At 38.3% G+C, this 16,016-nt stretch overlaps 1 protein-coding gene and 1 non-coding gene across 2 annotated transcripts; one reads left to right on the top strand and one right to left on the bottom strand.

Annotated features, from left to right (window-relative positions):
* The first annotated feature begins 259 nt into the window (after positions 1-259).
* On the top strand, positions 260-333 carry Trnaa-agc (transfer RNA alanine (anticodon AGC)). Its single transcript has one exon. It is a non-coding gene; the product is annotated as a tRNA-Ala (tRNA).
* Positions 334-3,408: 3,075 nt separating this feature from the next.
* LOC139730725 (transmembrane protein 230-like) lies at positions 3,409-15,923 on the bottom strand. Its single transcript, XM_071641591.1, has 3 exons — positions 15,795-15,923; positions 9,148-9,310; positions 3,409-6,161 (listed from the first exon to the last, which is right to left on the bottom strand). Exons 2-3 carry the CDS (start codon positions 9,247-9,249, stop codon positions 5,898-5,900), a joined length of 366 nt encoding a protein of 121 aa, XP_071497692.1. The 5' UTR covers positions 9,250-9,310; positions 15,795-15,923; the 3' UTR covers positions 3,409-5,897.
* Between the last annotated feature and the right edge of the window lie 93 nt (positions 15,924-16,016).

The following is a 16,016-nucleotide window of genomic DNA, read 5'->3' as shown; positions in this document are numbered from 1 at the left end:
TTACTTGGACTGAAGAAGTAGCTTCAACTTACAGAAAATTTAACTTAAATAAAAAACTAATAGAATATAAAGAGAAGAGGACTTGAAGAGACCTTCGAGTTAGGCGATTATTTGACTTATGTGAGGTTGCCTGTAATACACTTCCACTGTTAGCCTCATGTACAACACAATCTCTCTCTCTGATGTATATATATATAAAGATAGCTTCTGACCACACGAGTAAAGAGAGTTAAGGGTTTGGGACGAACACCGATCTAGGGCTTTCAATAGCTCAGTCGGTAGAGCACTGGTCTAGCAATCCGGAGGTCTCGGGTTCGAATCCCGATGAAAACCTATTTTCTTTGCTCAAAGTTTTATATATATATATATATATATATATATATATATATATATACATGTATATATATAGTGTGATGATGCTGATATTCCTACCGCACGCCTCTGTCATCTTAAGTGAAATTATAGTTGAGACAATGTAGATAACAGAAGATGTCGGTTTCATGCCGGTTTCATGCGACATCTTCTGTTATCTACATTGTCTCAACTATATATATATATATATATATAATTTGGCAGATATTATTTCATCAGATGCTAAGGTTTAACTTGGTATATGAATGTCCAAATTAATTGAGAGGAAAATATTTTGAAAAAGTCCCCCAAAACTGTAAAGGTTATATCGCTGAAGTCGCCTTTATGTGCATTTTTCTTCTTTTTATGATCTCTGACTTTATACGGATATTGTGATGATGCACCACAACTAACGACCCTACAGAGGCCAGTACAGCAATGAGAAACAAGTGACTACACAGCTCTTTATATCAAGCTACAATATAATATATATTCTCAACACCTTGTACAATGTATCAACACAACACAAGTATTTGGCTACCTGTCAATCACCACATAATTACTTTGCACAATTCAAGATGAGCTTTATGTGAATAATAAATATCACCACAACTGCAAGTGTCAGTGAGCATGTATGTTTAAAGGGAAATATTATGAAATTAATTTTTGCTGCTCTATGTATATTAAAACAACATTTTACTCCAATTGGCAGTATCAACTGGGTAATAACTTATATGTGAAAAGCACAGCTAGAGTAAAAAGCAGGGGACAGATAATGAGATGTACATTGTACCTGTGATCTTGCAGATGTTTTATCTTGGTCCTGAAACAATGACAACTTCTTTCATTAAATACCAGATAATAGGCAATTCGGGAAAATTTTCAATCGGAAGTGACATCCTAAAACACCACAACCTAAAGAGCTGAAAAATTTAAAGTTGAGTAAAAATCATACATGGCTGTTGGTTGATAAGTGATGCATGCAATTTGATGCACACATGCAGGTAATTTTTTGAAGGTGGTGGATTCAACATAGTCGATGGCATATATTCAGTCCATTTAAAAATGAGAAATAGCTGTAACTGTGCCTCACATTCAGAAATTGCATAAACTGAACATGAATATCATACAGTGAGTAATCCAGGACACACAATACATGTATACACCTGTATGTCCAAAAATTGTCAACACACATTTACACCATCTTGTTGGAGACTGGTGAAATTTCCATACGCAATCACATCTTGAGCTACAAACATGGTAGATCGATAGTTGTATAAATTCTGATATTCAAACATTCAATGAATACTGTGTTTATATATCTGATCAAGTGCATGTACAAAGTGGTAAGTGTCTGTGAAATACAGTCATATGAGCAGCAATCACTAACATCTCGCATTTAGTTGGGGACTCTTGGTCAAAAAAAAAAAAAAAATGTATCAGGCCATACGGAAAACTTGGCACTGCTACAAATATTATCATTGTGTGTATATTATACAAACTAAAGGGAGATCTTTTAAACAGATAAATGTTGACTGTAACAACTTAGTTCAGATGAGTGAATGTTATGGATTCGTTCATTGTTGGTGATGAATTCTTGGCAATTTTAGTGGGGACTTGCAATGGTTGGTTTGGTGGTTGCTTGTTTATTCATTATACTGCCCCAGCTCATTCTACTACTTCTAGTGGCTTTATGAAGTAAATCCACACTCAAACTCAATTTGGAAAAGACAACCTGACTTTAAGTTCTTGCCAGTAATTTCTTGACTCTTGTTATGAGAGATCTACCAGTGTTTGTATGTTACTGACTTTTTTTTTTTTTTTTTTTTGGGGGGGGGGGCACTACAGTGGAGATTATAGTTATGATTACTTTAACATTCTTAATGGTCACCTGTTCATCATTGGCCTTACATTATTCAAGAAGAATATTGATAAAATTTTACAATACTCATGGACAGCAAATCACACATACAACTATGACATCATTGAAATTCACTGGAGTAAATAATCCAGTAGTCTACAAACACAATCATATTCTTTTACCTATATGCTAAATTTGAAGGCACATATCTTTCACCTTAAACATATTGTCAAAGTACACTGTACACTGATAAGGGTAAGCAATAAATGACACTTTTATAATGTGTTGAGTGGTTATGCATTCCATGAACCAAGTTTCATTTGACCTTTCACCCCATGGCCCACAACTTTGATAGGTGCACCTTTGTCCACTCGTACATACGTATACTATGCAAAGTTTCATTTTGATATCTCAAATCCCTAGGTTAAGTCGTTAACAAAATTGATTATGGACAGATGGAAGGACAGACATAAGAACAGACAGACAGACAGACAATCCGAAAACAGAATGCCTCTTGCGACACTTCATGGTGTAGGCATACAGGGTAAAAAGACATACGTGATCCGTCGCCACAAAAACTTGACACATCGCTGACCATAGAGTACTGGAGTATCAGTTTTGGTAATTGCAAATTCTGCTGACTCTAAGCTTTCTGGTGAAACATCATTTATCTCCCGTATTTCCTAAATCCTACAGCACAGATTACAAGAAAACTAACAACCAGATCAAAGCATACTGAAGAGGATATCAGTTTTGTAGTTTCAATGTCAGGGCATGCAGGATTTGAAGCATTTAAAGAAAGAAGGACAATCAAAATACTGTAGTGACATACTTCATACAAAGCAAATGCTTCCAATATCATATGTTCACACCTTGAAATTCAAATAAACGGTACAGGCGACTCCCATTATAACGGATTATAACACAAACCTAGGGACTAGCAAACATTCTTTTATATCCGAACAAATAAAGTGTATAAAAGGTACAGGCGACTCCCATTATAACGGACTATAACACAAACCTAGGGACTTCCAATTTTCTTTTGTTATATCAAACATTCTTTTATATCCAAACAAATAAAGTGTATAAAGACATGTAGATAATTATTTGCGGCCCTGAATTTTACTTCCTTGATCCAAAATTTTGTAATGGCTGTGTTCACTATGATGGGAGTGCACTGTCGAGATATACCACTTTCAACATTCAAGCAAATATCATTTTAATCTCTCTTTCAGCCAAATGTCCTTATTATGCAGTTAATGTGGTGCTTGGCCATGTATAGTCACCGTGTCAACAAACTACAGCAACTAACAATTATAATAATGGCCAAACCTCTATCTACTCTATTGCAGTTATATTGCACTGGATTATTATGTCCCATACTACTAGTACATTATTGAACTCAGTATTGTGTATTGCCAGATTATGGCTTTGTCAACCAGTAAATAAGCTACACTCCAAGGCCCAAATTCACAAAGGTGGTTTAACTTAGACCAAGGTACAAATTTAGACCATGGTCTAAAATAAGCGTGAAATAGGCGTCCCTTTGATATGCACGTATCAACGCGCGTTTGCTACTTGACGTCTGTTGGCATATTAAAGCAGTCTGTCAATCGTATCTATGCAAAAGAAATTTGCATAAGCCATGGTTTAAACCATGGTTTCAATTGTACCACCTTCGTGAATTTGGGCCTAGGTGTCCATCTAACCTCAAATCTCTTCCTACTAAGTAAGTAATGCCGATGTAAGTAAATATATTTGATGGGACCATCTTCACTCATAAGCATTTGAGTCAGGCCCATCAGTACCTATTGACTTGAATAACATTGACTTGAATAACAAAGGACACATGCCAATTTGAAGAGTTCAGGTCAGTGCAGTATTGAATCTCATGTCTTCCTTTAGAAAAAAAAAAAATGATGACAGTAATGACTAATCAAATTATTCATCTCTGGGTCCTGATCTGAACAGTCAAAAGAAAATGAACAAATGATAGAAATTAAACTGGTCTTTTACAATGAAAAACAAATATTTTACAGCCATCACTCATTTGTCATATTTGACAGCAATTATAAAGGTTATATAGCCCTCGGTTGGTCACAAACATTTTATTAGTCATCTCCCATCTTGTCTACACCAATGGAAACATATTTTACTATACACCAAAAGGGTATAAACCCTTGAATACACAGCTAAAGAGTGGTACATGTATTTGAGACAAGCATCACTGTTGATTCATCATTCTGGTTCAACAGCAGTTACATGTATGTTCAGACGATGATCCTTAACTTCAAGGATAAGCTTGTATTTAAGTATGGGACGCCAAATGTCTCTCTTTACAACGAAATCAATCATTTCATGATGAATCTGTTTTTCAATGACAAGTGATGCAATTTTGTCATAAAATATTTTGTCACAAAATTGTCATTTCGTTGACGAAATTGACATCACTTGTCAACGAAAAAATAATTTTGTCGTGAAATTGTCATTTCGTGACAAAAGAGATTATGTGACACTTCATGTCCCATACTTGACTACAAGCTTATCTTCAAAATTACGGATCACCGTCTGAACATAATTAGTGATACAAATCCTTGTTGAAATTCTACATCATAACTTGGTCCACAACTGGTTTAGATATACCTGGGGTAGTTTTGTTGTTTTTGTTGGGGTTCATCTTTTTCTCTTTTTTTTTTCTATTTTGCAAATTTCTAGAGAGCAAAATGGTCAACTACCCTTCATCACCTTGACAATATTAGCAAAGAGGGTATTACAATAATTATGATGACAATGAAGATACCTTTCACTCTTTCACAAAAGAGCGATGATTGTGATAATGATGTTTTTACGAACAATTTGTTTTATAGTGCTTTTGTGTCACATTGCAATCCTGAAAGCACTATCACAATTATGACATTCAAGATATTCATTGAGGTATATGATAAGTCTATGTATGATATTGTCAATTCAGTGGCATACCAGTTATCCACCCATGTCAGAATGTATGAGCCTGTTTTCTTATTGCAGCATATACAAACTGTATACCTCAGTCCCAAGTTCTTTCACCAATTTATAATAATGTATCAAACAGATTTTTGTTCTGTAACTGCACACACATGTAGCTAGATTTTGAACATTTGAAGAGAAAGACTGGTCAGTAACTGGCTTCTCACTCTGACACATAGAGTCAGTTCATATTTCGTCATCTAGATCTCTAAACCATGGAAGAGCATGAATGAATCGTAGAAATCTGTCATCTTCTGATATCAGTGCAAAACATTGAACAGGTGGTCTGAAAAACTCTCTCTCCAATTATCCATGTTCTTCATATCGGACTGAGAGTGGAAATTAGAATATCTTGTCCATGTCCAACATCTCCAAGGGCAAGGGGGACCTCATGTCATGCATCTTGGAAACCACATTGTTCCAACATTCTTACAGACAGATTACTTTTTACTTTGTCTTCAAAAGATAATTCTTTGTCCTCAGTTGATGACACAGTGGGTTATGACAAGGAACACACACACACACACACACACACACACACACACACACAAATATTGGCCCTCCATTCAAGTATTTAGTGGATTATATTAAGCTGGATCCTTTTCAGAATACAGGTGAGAGAGTTTTCCAAAATGCTATCATCGCTCCCCCGTCTCGAGGTTGAGCGGGCTGGTCACGTTTAGTCATCATAATCTGGAATGTCCTCGAAGGAGTAGCCCTTGTAGCCGCGGTAGGCGTAGAAGGCGAGGCGCACGTGGTATGCACCCGGTATGAAGAGGAGCACACCAAGAATCATGATGGGCCACAGCCGATCCTCGTTGTCGTTCGGGATGACACCTGTGAAGAGGAGGGCTCCCACAGTGAGCAGCACGGTGCCCATGATAAAAAGGATGATGGCAACTCCAATGGATCTCCAGGGGATCTTGGGAGGCTTCTTCTTGAACTTTATAAGAGGAATAATGTTTAACATACATTTATGATAACATCAGAAGAGTTTCATCGTTAAAGTTGGTAAGTTTGAGTGAAGATATTTTGTGCTAATCAATGAGTACATAACTTGATTCTGGATAGATTTTTGTTTCTTTGTTTTGCAAATATCATCACACCAACACTGAAGTGTTACAGTACAGTCATGGCTTTCAGAAAGGAAAAAAAAAAATAAACAACAGATGGAAATGGATTCATTACAACTTCAGAAAAAATACTAAATGAATGAGGGACAACAACATGTACCTATGACCTTCGTGCGACAATATCAAAGGGAAATTTATGTGTGTGAGTGTGTGGAGTCACTGAAGTATTAGTGGAACAAATTGCAGTTAAGTTTGAGAGAAATCAGACAATCCATTCAAAAGTTGCAAATTTTCAGTTTGGCATAATGCATGCGACGATAGTGGTACGATATAGAATCTAATAAGAATTCCACAAATTCTAGTTTTTCTTGCAAAATGAAGGAGCATACTGCCAGTAACAACATGTCAATAACAAGTTGAGGGAATGCGTACTTCTATCACAAAATACAGAAAGGTGGAATTCTTGTACCATCAAGATATTGCATGTTGCAGATTTCCCATCCAGTAATTGACTTCACACACATTTACCCCAAACCCTTAAAATGCACAACAATTTTCTCTATCACCTACCTAAACAGCCTGAAAATTTTGGGGTTAACTTCAGTGTATTTGGAGGAAAATTAACTTGTATATCACATACACATGTAAAAGCTGCACAAATGGGATAATACCAAAACAAGATAAAACTGATATGTATGAACTCCTGTTATTATAATATAAATATTAGATTCATTTAGATAAATGCTACAATCCCATTTGCATGTCCCACCACATTGTATCACACTGAGAAACAAAGCTCGCATATGAAAGGCGTAAATAGCCAATTTCCATCACTAAGAGTTCCTGTTAATTCTACCAGAGCTTATTTGTTCCACTCATTCTTTGTCTTCATGGCATCGCAGAGTTTTGGTAAAAGATAAAATGCACATACACATGCATTGAGTTTTGGACTTTTGATCTACAAGTGTACTTTAGCAACTCTATTGGTCATGAACACCCACATACGTGCATATACAGCTATATATATATATATATATATATATATACATATATAGGCGAACCTGTGTTTTGGTGCCTTGTCTGCTACCGGCGGTTTCACGCTGTCGCGATTCTCAGGCAGACTGACAAAGTGGTGTGTTTCTGTGCTCATGTGGCGCGGTGAATCTGTTTGAGGCATGGATGATTTTTCTTTTCCGGTGTCTGCATTTGGATATAAGCTCGGACCTTTTATTGAGTGCGTTTTTGTTTCGGATGATGATGGCCTTCTCGTCAAGGCAGAGGTTGCACAGGCCACTCCTTCTTAGAGTTAAGTTTGACTTTTTTTGGATGTCCCATGTCAGTGTGAAGTTTACGCGTTTTTCTTTCAGGCTCCAGATGTATTTTGAGAGTTGGGTTTCGTTTTTGTATTTCTCATTCTTGATGGATTTAACATGATTCCTATATCTGTCTTTGAAGGTACCCCCCGCCAGCCCGTAGTAGCATTTTTCCTCGTTGTCATGCTTGACGGTTGCCTTATACACAAGAGTCGTTTCCATGCATCTTCCTCTCAACGGGCATTGATCTTTTTGGCGGCAGTTGCATTTGGGTTTGGGTTCGGTGTCACGTGACTTGGATTGTTTGATAACTCTTTGGTTGTGGGATTTTATGACTGCATCCATATTTTTCATGCAGCTGTAGCTCACTTTTACCATATTCTTATTGAATATTGGGTTCAGCTTGTGCCCTTTGGAAAGTGTTTGTTGATGAGCTTCAGAAATCTACCCCCCACGTTTGTCTTGGTCGCTGCATTGTAAGGTGGGTTGAACCATGTGATATTCCTGCTCCTGTTTTTCCTTTTTCTTCTCTTTCCCTCTTCACTCGGTTTGGAGTACTTGATGTTTTTCTCGTAGCCGCTTTTTTCAGGGCTTCGTTGTACAGTGGCGCTGCGTTGTGGAATATGTCTTCGTTTGAAGACAATGTCGATATGCGTTTTTCAACTGCTAAGGGTATTTGTGTTAGTGTAGGGGGCTGGTGGTTGGAGTCCCTATTGACGTAGAGGGGGGTGTCGTTTGGTTTCCTGTACGGTTGGAAGGTGCCAGTGTCTAGATTAAGTGTGACATCTAGGTAGTCCACTACCTTGAGGTTGGTTTGGACGGTGATGCGCAGACCTAGCTCATCAAAGGTCCGAGCTTATATGCACATGCAGACACCGGAAAAGAGAAATCATCCATGCGTCAAACCGATCCACCGCGCCACATGAGCACAGAAACACACCACTTTGTCAGTCTGCCTGAGGATCGCGACAGCGTGAAACCGCCGGTAGCAGACAAGGCACCAAAACACAGGTACGCCTAATATGCTCTGCTTTACAGCATTGAGCACTTTTCAATCCTCAACAAACTACATATTCCCGATGGATATATACCAAACGGATATGTATATATATAGACATATACATAGAATCAGGTTAAGATTCACGATTGTACAGTATTTCCACTGGTATTTAGTATTGTTATGATATGTATAAATTTGCTTGTCTTGAAGTAGACTTTTACAGAATTTTGCATGCACAAATTGTCTTTTTTAATTATCATTTTGCCCATTTGTCCCACTCCCCTATGGCTGTTTTTTTAATGTCTGGGTCCCTCTCTTTTGGATAATCTTTTCCTTGTCCTTATTCATTGCAAATCCTTTTTTTTTTTTCTAATGTGATTCATGAGATATAAATAATGACGTACAGCTTCAACATTGTACATTTGTTAATGGGATCAGCCTCGAAAGGCCAATGGCCTAAACTGCTGATTTTCTTTTTGTATGTTTTTTTAAACTGAATTTGTGGAAATAGACTTGAATTGAATATATTCCTATTCAACTAACCTGTAGAGGCGTGTAGCTGTCACCTGTTGCTGGTGACTTCAGCCGGGTGTATTTGACATCTGCAGACTCCGCCCCATTCGACATCTTGTGACGTGAGGGCATTCTCTCCCTTTACAATTACTTGTCAATCTTGCTTTCTAGTCGGCATGCACAGGGTTCATACCTACAAAGAGTAAAAATAAAAAATAAAAATCATTTTTAAACATGCAATTTGATGGATCATTCGCCTAGAAGTCGCTACTTGGTTATAATGGGAAACATAAGTTGTAAGAATTATCTGTATAGTTTTCTGCAAAACAACAACAAACATCTATCGTGGTAAAGACTACATGGGCTGAAGCAAACAGATGCCAGAATTTATGTAAAATTAGAAATAATAAACAGAAACATTTTAAAATAACATACCAAATTACAATTTGGCATTCATATATTTGATGAGTGACAATATAATAGAGCTTTGCATAATATTTCACTTCACATGGTTTGGAGATAGAGATAGAGAGAGAGATGTTGAGGAAATATCGACTGAAGTTTACAATGTTTCAATGCCTATTATACAACATCTAAAGAGAATGTAGCTATCCGATTGGTCAACTGCGCACACGTGGCATTCAGTTAAAAGTACCATTGCACGCTGAGGCTGTCAGTCATGCAATTTTGTTTGAGCAAAAATGGATATCACATGTTCACCATCGCATGGCTCTGATGTCACAATAAACAAACATTTGCTGCGCGCACTCCACAAATACATGCACGCTTGCAAGTGCGTACTTTTGTCACTAGTTTTTGTAAACAACTTAAAGGGTGTGTACAGTTCTGGTCGAGGTGAGGATTTAGCTTTTAACGTTTTGCGAGATATTCAGAAACCACTCTATGAGATGTCAAAGAGCATGCAGTTCTAAGGGGTATCAAAAGTTTATTCGATGAAAATCGGTTTTGAAATGGCTGATATATCCAAAAACAAGGTGAAACAAAGAGATCCTAATAAAGTTGTGGCATGTCGCCTTTTATTATTAGCACTTTTTTGGATATCTCAGCCATTTGAAAACCAAATTTCATCAAATAAACGTTGAATCCTTAAAATTACATGCTCTTTCATATTTCATAAGAGGCTTTTCATTATCTCACTAAAGGAATGTTCAAAACATGAATCCCCACCTCAACAAGAACTATACAGTCCCTTTAAACTGATCAGTTTTGCTTACACTGCATATGTATATATACTTTATACGCTTGACTGCTGACTGTGACTGTGCAGCCACTCATTTGCCTTTTATGGAAAATGGTTGCCATTTCTGTGCTACATTCAAGAATCTGTGTGGACCACATCTGTTGACGTTCGAGGCGTTGTATAAAACAAATAGTGTATGGTTTTTACTCATGCAATGGAACAAGATTTCACACTCGAAAGATGAGGTGCACTACTTCGCCTTATTGAATAGAGCGCCTCTATCTTTCACTTGTGCGAAATCTTGTACCATTGCACTATTTAGGTTCTCATCTACACTACTGCATGTGACCATCACCTACGGAGCCACTGGTGATAATAAAAACAGTACACAAGTACGGTTGTTATTTTGTTTTGTTTCCTGTGGGTTTGTGTGTGGTTTGGTATGGCACACATGACCACTTTCACACATTTGGTCATTAATCCTGGCGTGGTACAATTACCTTCCTTTCTTCTTGAAGCATATAATATAAAATAACAAGACAAACAGTACACAAGTGGGGTCGTTGTTTTGTTTACTTTCCTGTGGGGTTGTGTGTGGTTTGGTATGGCACACATGACCACTTTCACAAGTTTGGTCATTCCCTTCCTTTCTTCTTCAAGCATATACTGTATATGCCATACATTTAGCAAGTATAAATTTTTGTGAAATGGGACTTCCTGACAATTTCACGAGTGGTTAAATTCGCGATCGTGGAGTTTAGTACTGAATGGAGAGATGTATACATGCACATAACAGCCATGTCTTCAAATTCATGAATAGCACTCGAGTCACGAAATTCATGAAAATAAAAACATATAAAGTAGAAAAATGAACAAAGAAAATGGGATTCCATTGGGATTCGAACCCGAGACCTCCGTATTGCTAGCCTGGTGCTCTACCGACTGAGCTATAGAAAGCCCTAGTTCTGTGTTCATCCCAGAAACCCTAAACTCTCAATGCTCGGATAGTCAGAAATGTGTCATGAAATATTTGGCGCATACAGTAAATACAAACAGTCCACAAGTAGGGTTGTTGTTTTGTTTTGTTTCCAATGGGTTTGTGTGTGGCTTGGTATGGCATACAAATAATGTATATGACCACTTTTACAGGTTTGGCCATTGATCCTGGCGTTGTACAATTCCCTTTCTTTCTTCTTGAAGCACTAACTTTTGAGCATGTGCCAATTCCCTAAAGAGCAACTGTACAACATGCAAGTTTATATACTATTATCTGCTAATACTTGTTTTTTTTTTCATTACCATTCACGCGCAGCAAAAAAGTCACTAGGCCACAAATGAAGCTCTATGAAAGTCCAGACTGTGCATGCCTAGAGCAGTGAATACAATGTAACTCAGGCACCCGAGTGTGTGGACCTAGTGTATTGAGTGGCATTATTGGACTAACAAATTGATGATTTTTTCAAGTGCTGTTCACAAACACTGTAGGAGGGGGGGGGGGGGGGGGGGGGGGGGGGGTTGTTGCAAGAGTTTCAAACTCTAATCAATCTGGATTTTCACACTGCAATGAATGCCTATTGCACATGTCAGCAATTTGTGTGTGTGTATGTGTGTGTGTGTGTGTGTGTTCACACACGAGAATTAATTTAGTTTTTGCATTGTGTCGCAAATATTGATTTTCAAAACCATTAATTTTGGGGGTGTGTGAACAGGACTTTCACACCTCTCTCCAATTTCCAAACAGATGGTAATACACAATAATTGCAGCAACAGTTATCTGCATGATAGGGTTGCATTAAGAATTCAGAAGAAGCAAACTCTCTGTTAAGTGATAAAGAGGGGGAAAAAAGTTTGTTTTTGTTTTTTTTACCATCAGTCGCTTTTCTAGCTCTACCCGTATACCACTCTACACAATCTAAGGGTGCAGGCTTCATTAAGTGGCAAAATGTGCTGACAGAGAAAAGAGACCTGTATAATTAATGTCAAGAATTTTGCTTCTTTTAAAGGAAAAATGGTGGAAAAATAATGTGTTTCCAATGATATTAATAAAAAAGAAATTAAAAACAGTCAAAGTGCACATGGATTCATACTCATAAAGCAATCCACCCATAATTCGACCCTACAAACGCCGTCCAAAATTAAGTTTTTGACCATCGGCTATATGCTTTTGCATGCGGTCTAATATTGGCACGGGAGGTCGAACCTTGCTGTGGGTTTTTTAGGCTTCTAGATCTAATTCTGATTCTAGAGGCATGCATGTCATGTAATTTTAACACTGAACAAGTCCAAGATGGGGAAGAGTTCCTTACACAGTGTATGTCCCCCCCCCCCCCCCCCAACTAATTTTACCACACCACTACACTTCCATATCCTTATGAGCTTACACACAAATGCATGCTGTCCCGGGCCGGCCCCACCACTTGCCAAATGTGCTAGAGACAGTTTGAATGTGCATGCATCCATGCGTAAGCTAACAAGTCTCAGGTAGTGTAGTGTGGTATAGTAGAATCTATGGGAGAGGAAAGACAGAGCTCTTTCTTTCCCCAAAATGGACCAGATGATCTAGATGTTCTTATGGTAGAAGTTGTCTGGCTGAAAATTTTGATGTTTTTATGGAATCGATCCTTGGGCGAGCCAATGGCACATAACTGGTTTTATCATGATAGGGCCATAGTAAGGCCTGCTGCCGCAGTGCTGATACTCAAAAGTTTACCATGTTTACACATGAAATACAGCAGGTATGGGAAGGGTACAGTACCCTGGTACCACGTATTGACAGGGTACCTAAACATCGGCACCCTGCGTATCATCGCTGTAAGGTTAGCATATAGAACAAAAAGACCGTACATACGTGTGGGATTAAGCACCATAAGCTATGAAAACAATAAAAACGAACAGACGAAAAACACACTTTGAGTCATGAACAAACAACAAACTAGATGGTCTAAACATGGTTCAATTACACATCCGCTTAGTAAATTATGAACACGACGCATGACTGTAAAATTAAATATCTTGATGTAAAATTTCCCCTTTGTTAGCCGCGCAAAGAAAACATGCATTGCACACACTAAAATTGCGTTATTTCACTTCGGAGATTCAGAATCAACAGGATAGTCACGAGATTCAAAACTACAGTAAATTATTTACGGCATATTTGAGGCAAAATTTCGGCAAATCTATTTTATTCTTTTGGAATAAACAAGCTAGATCTACAGATCCCTATGGTGGCGACATTAAAGGACAAGTTCACCTTCATATACATGTGGGTTGAGTGAATGCAGCAATATTAGTAGAACACATCAGTGAGAGTTTGAGCAAAATCGGACAATCAAAAAAAAATTAAAAAGTTATAAATTTTTGAAGTTTCTGCTCAGTCACGGCTGGATGAAAAGACTACCATGGTTTGTGATGTCACATGAGTACAACGATATAAAGAAAGACTAAAGAAAATTCGACATATTTCCATTTTTCTCGCGTAACAAAAGAACACTCGACTTCTCTCTTTCAGAAGGCAGGGGGAATAATATTACCCTTAACATACGTCAGTAGCAAGTCGAAGAACTGTGCACTTTATTCAAAAAGTGAAGCTTTGTGAAATTCTCTTTTTATTTTCCTTATACAGTTGTACGCATGTGAGATCATACAATGTAGTAGTCTTCTCTTCCAGCAGTGACTGCGCAGATACTTAAAATATTCATAACTTTTGAACGGATTTTCCAATTTTCCTCAAACTTTCACTGATGTGTTCTACTTATATTGCTGCATTCTCTCAATCCTTATGCAGGGCTCGACACTAACGGTGGCCCGGTGGCCCAGGGCCACCAAAAATGAAAGTCGGGCCACCAAATTAAAAAAAAGGGCAAATTTGGTGGGCCACCAAAATTTTTTGAAAAGTATGTCAATAAATTCGTAACTTTTTGCGCCGGAAATTAGCAGTTAAATTTTTTCAAAGGATGGATGAAAAGGACTGAATGAATGCCTGAGAGTGAGTGTTGCAAGTTTGTTGAAGTTTATTTATGAGTAGATATGTCCAACTTCTAATTCTTACTATCATAAATCTTAAATATGTGACTCATAAAAAAAAGGACTTTTAATGTTTTTTATTGTTGTTTTTTTTTGGGACACCAAATTTTTCTCTCGGGCCACCACAAATTTGAAATTTAGGATTTTGGTGGCCCCATCGGGCCACCAAGCAAAAAAGTTAGTGTCAAGCCATGCCTTATGTATATGAAGGTGGACTTGTCCTTTAAAGTCATAAGTGGTATCAGGGAGGTGGGAAGAGACTTCCCACCTCCCTGGTGAGGCTTATCTCAAAAGGGTCAAAGACTAGCTTACGCGTAAATTCAAGACTAGCCCACCACCTCCCCCCCCCCCCCCCCCCCCCCGTTGTCTTGAATGGGTGCGTTCATCGAACATACTCCGCCCAACACACCCTTTCGAGAAAAACGGGGGGGTCTTGTCTCAAACGGTTGTGTTGAGTGCTCCAATCCACTCCACTCCACGCCGCACCCTTTCGAGATTTAATGAAATTTATAAGCACCTGGTGGTCTGGTGGTGATACCCTCAATTACCATGGAGAGTCTCTGTTAGTAGCTCCATAATCTTACAAAGAGTTTCAAGAAATTAGTGGTCCAACGCCGAATGAACCTTGGCACCCCCCCCCCCCAAAAAAAATTACCAAAAAACAAAACAAAACAAAACAAAACAAAACATGTAAAACAACACTCCGCGGCCGGCGGGAGCGCGCGCCTTGCACGACTCGTTTCACTAATGCGTGATTAGATAGCTAGATCAATGCCAATGGTCTAGGACTCATGAGAAGTGCATTGAAACATACGTAAAATTTACATTTGATTTTTAATTTACATGATGACGGATGTACCGGTAGCTAGTTTTTAGAACCTCTTGCTCTTGTCTTTATAGCTCTAGACTTCTACTACTAACATGTTATTACTAGATCTACAATTTTTTGTATGCCCTATTTTTATTCGTGACACAGCAAGATAAATTTATATCCGACTAAATTTATATGAGCAGTGCCAGTAGTGATGAGTGAGTGAATTGAATGCATTTGTATTCGAACAATTGCCCTCTTGGTTCTATTGCAGAGATTCCAACTCTCCCGTTTTCGACGGGAGATCTCCCACCGAAAACCCATTTTAGCAAAATCTCCCGTTCTCCCGCTTGAGATTTGATTTCTCCCGCCCTGGCTCTGTGTCTCTCGGTGGAAAGGATTTCTTACTTATTGCTATCGTATGTTGAAAAAAAAAGCCTTAGGCTTAGATAGCACCAGAGAACATCTAGAGCCCTAGGAACTTCGCGCTTCGCACACATCAACTAGGAGTCTCCCGTTTGCTAGGGTAGGGGTTTCGGGCGGGAGAATCTCCAGATCAGGAGGTACTTGGGGTTGGAGTCTCTGCTATTGATTTAATACAAAGAAAGACATAGATCAAGAAACATTTCGAGATCATCTTACGTTAACAAAGACACATCAGTAATACTTCAAATGGACGAACGCATATCGAGATTTCGTGAAAATCAGTCACCACTTCCATCGATTCGAGTGAGGAAGTTCTGCAACATGCTGTACAGTACGCAAATGCACGTCACCAGTGCAGTCAGTGCAGTGCAGTGCATACAATGTGTGTGCATATGCAGAATACAAGCATAAACATTTCACGTTAGTAGCCCTTCCCCA

The sequence above is a fragment of the Diadema antillarum genome, unplaced genomic scaffold, assembly GCF_040938485.1.
Source record: "Diadema antillarum isolate AM-2024a unplaced genomic scaffold, OU_Dant_1.0 seq00000330_RagTag, whole genome shotgun sequence".
NCBI lineage: Eukaryota > Metazoa > Echinodermata > Echinoidea > Diadematoida > Diadematidae > Diadema > Diadema antillarum.
The sequence above is the reverse complement of the archived record's forward strand: the minus strand, read 5'-3'. Positions and strand labels throughout refer to the sequence as shown.

Coding starts and splice junctions, on each gene's coding strand:
- LOC139730725 (XM_071641591.1), bottom strand. CDS start 9,249: ATGCCCTCACGTCACAAGATGTCGAATGGGGCGGAGTCTGCAGATGTC. Junction 6,162..9,147: donor ACAGCTACACGCCTCTACAG/GTTAGTTGAATA, acceptor CCTCTTATAAAG/TTCAAGAAGAAGCCTCCCAA.